A 10,604-nucleotide genomic window follows, 5' to 3' on the forward strand; every position below is an offset into this window, starting at 1 on the left:
AAATTAATAAAAATTTTATAGCGAATTTTCTCATTAAATATATATTTTTATACGATTTTTTGGCTATATTCTTATGAATATTTTAATCGAGAGGCGCCTCTTGTGGTCTAATTCGAAACTAATTTAAAAATTCCAATATCCATTTCTATGAATGACGCCATTTTATTTTTCCCCCCCTTTCTTTCTTTTTGAATTATTGATAATCGATATCCTAAAATAATTTTGAGATTTTCGGGCTATTTAAGGAAGGGGCTTATAATTTAACTTGTCTCCGCTCAATTTTATGGGCAATTCTTATAAAATGTGCTTAATTGAAGACATTTTTGTAATTATAATCAAACCTCCAGTAACGGCCATTTCTGTTAAGTGGCCATTTTTCAGGAATTTTTTGGAATAAAAATGCATGCCCGAAACCTCCAAATTACGGCCATTTTTTATGTTCTCGTTACTGGCCGTTGTTCGGAGGTTTGACTGTATTTCAATTACAGGGAGGAATTATGAGAATTTCGCCAAATTGAAGTCATATTACTGAAAAGGAATATGACTTCAACATGGGTGGAGGTAGTACGAAAAGACACATTCCATTCTTATAAATTTGACTTTCCTCCGCTCAATTTTATGGACAAAATGAGCTAAAATTTGGCTTAAAAAATTGGCCCAGAACATTCAATTTCATCTTCTCTGCCTAAATTCTTATCAAATTTGGCATTAATTAAAAAGCCATTTTTCTAACCATCATTAACGATCACCTCTAAACAGCGGGCATACAGAACAGGCATATACCTCCAAACAACGGGCTTTTTTTATGTGTTTTTAGGGATTTGACTGTATTTCAATTATGGTAAGAAATAATCAAGTGTTACATTTGAATAACTTTGCATACAAAGTAACCTGCAAAAAAAGACAACCTCCGAATAACGGCCACTCTTCAGAGGTTTGAGTGTATTTCGTTTTTGGAAAGGAATTATCAGGGTTACGCCATGTTAATTAAAGTCAAGTTACGCTTGAACTTTCTTGAATTTGGGCGGAGCTCTTAACAAAGGATGAACTGTATATATACAGTAGCGCTGTAATTAATTAAGGGGCATTATACAGGGTGATTTATAATTTTGGGGTGGAGCGTGCTGAAGTTTTGCGCTATTTACTGTTAACGAATCCGCCCAAATTGCGTTAACTTCAATTTAATCTGGCTACTTCCGCCATCTACCGTTGAAATTTTTATTAATTTCTTTCATTTATTTCTTCTATTGTTCGTCCTGTGTGTAGCCAATTTAGGGAGAGTCACATAGTCATCGTGATGAGTCACTTCACCCTTCAACGTTTCTCAATGTTCCCTCGTCTAACCTCCTTCATTAAGAATTTATTTAGTTTATTTTTCGCTTCCAAAATTCATTATGGCGGCCAACAGATTAGGATCAGTTGAAATGGTATCTTAGATGATCTCATCAAATTTTAACCTAGCAATTCTGATAAAAGGAGCCTTAATGAAGCCTTACAGTTACAGATAATGGCTAGAATAAAGCAATCCTGAGGATGGAACAAGGCCAAAATTCTCTTCAGCTGAGCCTTATTAGCGAGCCTTCTTGATGGGAATACCAGGTAAATGTACTGTATTAATAACAGAAGGCTTATTAAGGCTCAAATTATAAGGATTATAAAACTTAAGGTCGTTTTTTTATAGGCTTACAGTTATATCAGACTTAAAATGCTAGCCTTATTACTTTACACATTTTAATAACTATAGATTTATATTACTTTAGAGCCTTTATTACTTCAAAATATAAGCCTTGTAATTCCAAACTTGTATCACTATTACTAAACGGAGCATTAGAAATGGCAAAAAAGAACAAAAGAGCCTTTTTTTAAATTCTAAATTAGCATAAAATGCTGATTTAAAAAAAGGTAAAAAGAGCCTCTATTAAGTGTAAAATTTTTTTAATTTTCTCGAAAGTAGCCTCGTAAATTGCTTAATAATCTTATCACTAATAAAAGAAATATTAACGACGACGTAATAGCCTTAATAAATGGTGCCTTACTAACTAAAAAATAGCCTTCAAATATAATGGTGCTTTATTAACTAGAAAACGGTGCCTTATTATCTACAAAATAGCTTTAACAAATTGTGCCTTATTAACTAAAAAATAACCTTCTAATAATGCTTTATTAACTAGAAAATAGTCTTTTAATAGTTATCTATAAACAAGAAAATAGCCTAAATAAATGATATCTTATTAACTATATTAACTAGAATATAGCCTTATAATAGTGCCTTATTAACTAGAAAATAGCCTACTACACTTAATAAAACAAATCATTATCTTTATGTAATTTTATTAGTTCAGCAAGGCTAACGTAATCGATCGAAAGCAGCGATAAACAGTCTTTTATTATTGTTGCTGATACCGGGTTCGAGCACCGACACTTTGGTTTTATTTTGATCAATTACACGAGGTATTGTTGCGTTAGAAGTTTTATAATTAGGGTGACACGACATTGAGGCGTTTTGGCATCGTAACTAGAATTTTACAAAGTTTCAGCAACTTCAAATTATGTTCGTGACAAATTCACGTCACCATTGAATCAAAACGATCACGCAACCAAATTGTGAAGTAACAGGAAACACAAAATGAAGTATTGTCATCATTTAACACAGCGATTCAACCTGCCGTAACCGTACTTACTACTGTAGTAATAAAATGCACGAGCGTACGTAACCATTCAGTTTTTTCGTAGTAACCATTCAGTACTGTAGTAACATAATTTACTTTGTGTGTAGTTAAATTATGTTACTACAGTAGTATAACACAGATAATATCCTAACGAAGCGTAACTCAATATGCCTATATAATAAATTAATACTACTGTAATAGTAAAACACAGTAAACATTAGGCAAATTGAATTACTATACTTTATTATTATAGTAGAATTAATTAACTGTATACAACTTAGGCATATTGACTTATTATATACAGTTAATTATTGCTACTACAGTAATAAAACACAGAAAATGTGGAGATTTAATCTGCTTAAATTTATGCGGTTAAATAATGCTATTACAGTAATAAATGAGGAAAGCATTATTATTTAACACAGCAATTCTTAACTGTGTCTAGTTTTATAATGCTAATATAGTAATAAGATGCAAAAAAATCATTGTTAAACATAGAGATCCGTACTGTACTTTATAATTATAGTAGCATTATATGTAATATGTATAGTAATGCTACTACCGTTATACATTAGCAATACGTAACAACGTAATGCTACTATAACAATGTATGTTACGTAATGCTACTACAGTTATGAAATGATGCTCTTTCATCGAAAGATTGCGTTTACTTTTAAATCCGTGCTACTACAGCTCTAATAATAAAAAAAAAATCGATTTATGCCTCGGGCATCAATAAAAACACTGCAGTTATTTTATATATTTTTTTTCAGTTCTAAATGAGTAAAGAAATAAAATTCTTCTATAGTTAATTAACCTAAATAGCATCTTTTATAAGATCACTACTACTATAGGATTTTTTATTTCATCAATAAAATGATTTTTATTAGTACTAAACGGGCATAATTTAGTGTCATTTCCGTAGATTGTTCGTTGGGTAATGTATATGCTACTAGGGGAATAAAAGGGAAAAAACCACGCGCGAGCTCTTATGACGTTTGTTTCTTGAATTTCCTCCATTTTATTAATATTAAAGTAGTATAAAGTCGATATGAAAATAGCCGTTTTAGGTAAATACGTTACTCGCTCTCTACTACATTTGCAGTAATATTTGGTTTTCGTAACGCTGTCTCGTTACGCGACATATTACGCTTGCTATTGTAGGAATAACAGTGACTGACTGTATCAATAATAAAATGCTAGTAGTTACTCGAGAATACCCTTTATTAAGGGAATGCCCAAAGTGGGACAAAGCAGTAAACTACCTTGGTCCTCGATGAAGTTGGGTCCCCTTATACGATGTATTTTTTTCCTTTACTTTCTGTTAATTTACTTTGCTGTAGGGCCCCTACACGATATTTGTTTTATTTTCCTGGCTGTAGGGCCGCTACACAATATTTCTTTCGGTTCTAAGGTCATCAATATATATTTCGTCCCGTTACCGGTGGGCTTGTTTATTACTATAGTGGTAAATTCTAGATTCTGGATCTAAAATATGCAAAAATGAAAATAAATAAAAAATTCCTGTTGTACTTCCATAATTAGCACTCTGTTACAGTAACAATAGCAAGCGTTACATTGTTAATTTGATTAGAAATGAGGTAAACTCACGAAATTAACCTATTTCATTATCTTATTTCCGTAGTAGCAAGGAGAAAGGATGCTATGGTAGCAGGAGAAAGAATGCCATGGTAGCAGGAGAAAGAATGCCATGGTAGCAAGGAGAAAGGATGCCATGGTAGCAGGGGAAAGGATGCCACTGAAGCAGGGGAAAGGATGCCACGGAAGCAGGAGAAAAGGATGCCATGGTAGCAGGAGAAAGGATGCCATGGTAGCTGGGGAAAGGATGCCATGGTAGCAAGAATGTCATGATAACAAGGGGAAAGGATGCCATGGAAGCAGGGAAAAGGATGCCATGGTAGCAGGGAGAAAGGATGCCACGGAAGCAGGGGAAAGGAAGCCACGGAAGAAGGAGAAAGGATGTCATGGTAGCTGGGGAAAGGATGCTATGGTAGCAAGGAGAAGGGATGTCATGATAAAAGGGGAAAGGATGCCATGGAAGCAGGGAAAAGAGAATATTTTTTGAATTAATTAAAATGCTATTAAAGTAACAATAAACGTCGAAGGTTATTATCAGGCACGAAGAGTAGAGAATACGATATTTTCTAGGCCAATACACCGTGCTATTAAGGTAATAAAAGGCAAGAAATCTTACACAATTGCAGGAAACACAAGCTTTTACCGATATATAACCCGTGTAATAACCACAATTTGTTACTGTATCAGTACGTCACGGCACAATCTAAATTCGATCTCCAATCTCTTAACCAGGACAGCTTCGTTATTACGTCACTTAATTAAATACAAAACGTAAATTTACCGCAAGTAATGACATTATTGATGCTACTTTAAGAATAAAAGAGACGTTTAGCTTTTTAGATGCAAGCTCGAAATTAAAAATATAATAATAATAATATAAAATTTCATTTCGGTAACGTCACAAATAAATGTATAACAATTAATTATTAATTCCTACAGAAGTATTAATTTAGTTATCTATTTCCATAGAAATATTACAATTTTTTATATGAGGGTATGGTCATCAATTTTTATTTCTGTAGAAGTATGGATATATGATAATTTTGTTCCCACAGAAGTACCATCGTCTTTTATATTCCTACAGCGGTGGGTAGGCGTACTTAATTCCTATAAAATCACATTATTCTCAAAGAAGTACGATCCTTTCACGTTCGTATAGGTGTAAGGTATAAGGCATCTTTATTCCTATAGAAGTACGTTGGAATTTTCTACTCCTGCCGAAATCTGATGTCAGTGAGTTACTTTTTATAGTCCTGTAGGAGCTTAATCGCCTTATTTACGCCTATAAAAGTGTAGTCACGTTTTTATTCCTGTAGAAGTATCAATTTTTTCCCCTCTGCATCGGCACTAGATGTGCAATTCTCAACATGGTGCATCCCCCAACGGAACTTCCGTTTGACGTGAAAACATCTTATAATTGATGAGGTGACGGTTGAACTAGGATTCCCTATTTTCTTTACCAATTTCTATTTTTTATTCCTACTTTATCGAATCAAAATTCAATTTTAACAAAGTTTATTCCCTTCCTCTGTTATAACTCATGCTACTGTAAGAACACTGCAAACACTTCTTTCTATACACTTAATTGAAACACAGATATATTATTTTTTCCCATTCATCTTAACACCCTTTTCATATGTGTTACGCTTTGCCATTTTCTACTTAATCTCCTATTCGTTTCCTATTCAACTGTTATAGTAACAATCATTTTTCTCATTGTTTCTTCCACCCAATTTTCTACCATCCCTCATACTTCACACTTAAGTAAGGTATCAATAGGAAAGTTTCAATAATAAATCGAATTTTTTAACCCCGCGGCTTGACCGTAACCGGTAACATTTACTTTTTGTGTACCAAACTTTTCGTTTGAATCTCTCTCGAGTTACGCTCGTAACGTTGGCAAATATCAAAATTCATTTGGAATCAATTGTAATTTTCTACATCTCTAATTCTGTGCGCCGTTATTACTGTTTTTCAGTTTAAAACGAGCGTAACGCGTAACCATAAACTAAATTTAACTGCTTTACACAATAGCTTAAGTAAGACTTTAGTGTTTATCGTAACTATGGCTATTACTCGTTAGTTTATCCCAATAGTAACGGTAACGGTAAACAGTGACGACCGTAACATTACCGGAAATACTTTAATATTTCCTATCTTATTCAAGATTTTCATCGTTTTTTTCATGAATTTTCCCAGCCATCTAGCTCCCATCTTAAGTGAGATAGTGACATTGATCAATTAATACACTCGGTTTTTCGTCACCCTGACCCTGTAACAAATTTCTACATCACCTGTTACCTACTTGATACTGATCAGTAAATAAGTACACAGTTTCCTACTTAGTTCTTCGATTAGTACCGTAACAATTAATTCATTTTATATACCTTACAGAGATTCGAACGACTTTAACGTCACCTAATAAGCGTATTTTTCAATACGTGACACCAGAAATTTAAGTAAATTCAATATTATAGCTGTATAAAATTAATTTTTTTAAACAAATCACGTGATGTATATACTAATAAACTAGTATAATGGAAAGAAAAAAAAGATCGGGTAGTAACACCAATTACATTCCCCTATATACAGGGCCACACTGTTAACTTTCCCCCTGTCTGTAGGGATTTACGTAGATAGTGGGAATTAATTCCCCCCATATCTCTTGTAACTGGTTTCTTAATGAACAGACAAGCATACAGACGTGTAATAAATCAAACACAAAACCTTATTCATATTCAATTAGCATTACTAACTCAAGCGTAACTTTTGCTAGGAACGAGTGAAACTTTTCACAAATATAATAAGACGTTACAAAATTGTTATTATAGTAGTAAATGATACATTTATACGGCATTATTATGGCATTAAGTTGTTACGTTACGTTGAAAGATAATTATAATAATACAGAGAAGGGGGGAAAAAGCGGAAACACTTTTTCTTTCGAGCAGACACAACTTCCTGTATTACAGACGAGTGCGTGCGGAGCCTATTGTCTGATTAGGACTCTTATCCAATCCTCTTCATGTTACCCCCCCTAATCCACATTGTTTGTAGCATTACTTACAAACTCGACCTAATTTTTTTCTCATGCTACTACCCAGTAATCCCCCATTAAGTGAAAAAGGGGCTTAAAGTTGGTGGTAAAATAATGAAACACCATAAAGAAACACGGAGGGGGCGACTCAAAATGGGGTTTTTATTTTCTTTGGGGATAACAAATCCCCCAAGTTGGCTAATAATGGCATTAAGTAGTAACGATATCGATGCTACTCGCGCCCAGTTTCTTTTAATAATTGCTAGGTGTTACGTTAGACAAGAATTTGAGCGTAACGGTGACGTTATAGAAGAATTTGGCGGAGAGACGATCGGTTTAAAACGTAACTATACCCCGAAATAACAAAATTAGACGAACGTAACCGTCACGACCGAAGTCACGGATGGCCTGGGGCATCGATATAACACCTGGTCAACCGGTACAACAGATGTTACTACATTAACAATAGTATAGTAAGGTGGGTACTTACCTCATCTTCTCCCGTGGTGTCCAGGCTGTGGCTGAGAATAGGTGGGCTATCAGTCTCTGATACAGACATCAGGGTGCTGGGTAAAATCTGTACACAAAAAACAGTGTGATTGGCGTGCTGTAATTGTGAATAAGTGAGTGAACGTGAGTGTGAATGAGTGAGTGAGGGTTATAGAAACGTATAACTCGTATCGGCTACATGTACGATACGTGTGCGCATAGACCCGTGCCCAGAGACCAGAGGGAACAGAGCAAGGTGTGCTCACCACGCCGTTCACCTAGCTGTGACGTTACTTCCTGTGGTCACGTGACGCGCCATCGATCGCCGCGACTGGAGGAGTGCTCAGGTGAGAAGTCAGTGTGGTTGGCCGCTCTGAAATAATTATTAAGAGAGATGATAGTGAAACAATTACATCAGCGACAGAAAGAAAACTTTGATAGATATCACTTTACCGCATAATTATTAATGATCCAATTGGAATAATATAAATAAACATGCAGCAGCAGCAGCAACAGCAACAGAAGCAGCATCATCTCTGTGTGAAGAAATGGCAGCGATGTGTATACATATGTACACATGTACAGCCTTAAAACGAAATTAACGTTTAGTACGGAGCGCGCGGGGGGGTATGTGTGGGCTTTATACGTTTCGTTACTCCCTTCGCTTAACTCATTTAGCTGTCTGCTCTTCGTTCTTTATCGCCGATACCGTAAAATTATCAATATCCCCTATTGTTTATACCCTATAAACAATAGTTGGTAACGCCATCCCCGTAAATAACCCTTATATAAAGCGTTAAATGGCTTAAAAACCCAGTAAATTGACTGATTTACCTCACTCGTTTACTTAGTTTAATTATATTTTTGGGTCGTTTACCTTCTACGCGTTATAACGGGGGAGGTCAGATTATTTCTACACGATAAAGAAGTTTAGCTAAATGAGCTTATATAACCGATTTTATCCCACTGATACGTCAATTCAGCTATATTTCGTGTTACTTAACGTCTATGCAATATACAGGGCTTAGCATTAACCCTGTAAAGCACGTAGGAGGTTAGTATCATAAGCAGTTCTGTCACGTGATTTGGACTTGGTTATTTTTTTTATATATTGTGAATCATCATACCCATAACATACTACAAACTACGGACGTAACACCACCCTAGTTAATACGTAGAAAGTTAACAAAATGGGCATAGAAACCACCAAATTCTTCCATTCAACTATGTTTACGGGTTCCTTCTCTCTACCCCATTACACGAGAGGTAACCTCCCCTATATAACACCTAGATTAGAAAATGGGCAAATTCAATTACGTGACTCCCCGAAATGGGCATAGAAACCAATAAATTCTTCCATTCGCATATTAATTCAACCATATTTACGGTTTCCTCCCCTCTACCCTTTACACCGGACGTAAAGCCACCCAGAAGATTAGAAAAATGGGCAAATTCAGCCACGCGACCCCCCGAAATAAGTCAAATCCGTCCCTTCACATATTAATCCTCCCTCTACCCATTACGTAAAGCCACCCCGCAAAACATTTAGAAGACTGTCAAATTCAACCACGCCAATCCCCCCCCGAAAAAACGGACACAGAAACTCCGTTTATTTCCTATATATTAATTCGGACACATTTAACAAAGGGGGGAGGACGTACGAAACTTTCGAAAGAAAACACCCCTAGTTAAAGGTAAGGCGAAGACATTAGCAGCAAAACTCTGCCTTAGTTATTATGTGGCTGATAAATATGTTTCTACTCCACACACAGACACACACACAGACACACACGATACAGGTAGAACGCAGGCGCAGTGTTATATACCTGTACTTGGATCGGAAAGGAAACACCTGTCCAATGTCTTGCGGGAAAAGCAACCACTCCGAGAGTGACATCTCTGTAAGGACTGAAAGATTGTTTATGATGTTTGCAAGATACACTTTGCTTTAAACGAATATTTTACCTTGCAACATGGCAAAAATGGTTTTAAAGTACGTACAACTGAAATTGCCTTTACCTTCATCTAGATTAAGATAAAGTAAAGAAATATTTGCATGAACAGATGCTACACGAAATTTATTCTCAAGGCCTCTTTCCTCTTCTTTTATCAAATTCCTTAAGATTTTAAATTATAAATTATTAAATGCAATTGTTATTATTATTATTATTGTTGTTGTTGTTGTTGTTGTTTTTAATTGTCGATGTTTGGTGTTCGGGAAATAATCGATTAATCGATTTCTTTAAAAATTTACTGTCTTTTTTTTAAAATTGTAATTGTGTGAAATCGCCGCAAAAGTGAATCAAGTTTGGTTATTTTGTTTTTTAATTATTAAATTTTATAATTGAATTTTTCAATTATTAAATTTTTCAGTTGAAATTTCACGTTAGTTATTTGAATTTTTAATTTTTAAAATTTCATAATTTAAAATTTTAATTATTAAATTTCACAATTGAAATTTAACTGATTAAATTTAATAAATAAATAAAATTTCGCTTTTAGTTATTTTTTTAAACTGATTTTTTCCTCTTATTAAATTTGAACATTTGAAATTTCGTATTCAGTTATTTATTTAATTGAAATTACACTAATTGAGTTATAAACGACTGAATTTCTCATTCGATTATTATTTTTTTATTGCAAATTTCATTAATTAAATTTAGCAATTAAAACTTTATTTTTAATAATTAAACTTAAGAGCTAATTTAGTTTGGTTTTTTTTCAAATTGAAATTTCAATAATTAATTTAGTAATTGAAATTTCTCTCTTATTTATTTATTTATTTAATTAATTTAAATTTCATTGATTAA

The 10,604-nt window shown here is 34.1% G+C and overlaps 1 protein-coding gene across 3 annotated transcripts in view; it reads right to left on the reverse strand.

Moving 5' to 3' along the window:
* Window positions 1-9,918, reverse strand: part of LOC111627530 (protein couch potato-like) — a 110,837-nt gene extending 100,919 nt beyond the window's left edge. For 2 of the 3 annotated variants that reach the window (XM_023371135.1, XM_023371141.1), the window contains exon 1: window positions 7,796-8,151. In XM_023371135.1, coding sequence (XP_023226903.1) covers window positions 7,796-7,864 — 69 coding nt within the window. In that variant the 5' untranslated portion in view covers window positions 7,865-8,151. Of the gene's footprint in view, window positions 1-7,795; window positions 8,152-9,620; window positions 9,703-9,759 lie in introns of those variants that run through there. The other variant, XM_023371129.1, reaches the window with a different exon arrangement.
* Between the last annotated feature and the right edge of the window lie 686 nt (window positions 9,919-10,604).

The sequence above is a fragment of the Centruroides sculpturatus genome, unplaced genomic scaffold (assembly GCF_000671375.1).
Source record: "Centruroides sculpturatus isolate CEXI.00-Female unplaced genomic scaffold, Cexi_2.0 scaffold1, whole genome shotgun sequence".
Taxonomy (NCBI): Eukaryota; Metazoa; Arthropoda; class Arachnida; order Scorpiones; family Buthidae; genus Centruroides; species Centruroides sculpturatus.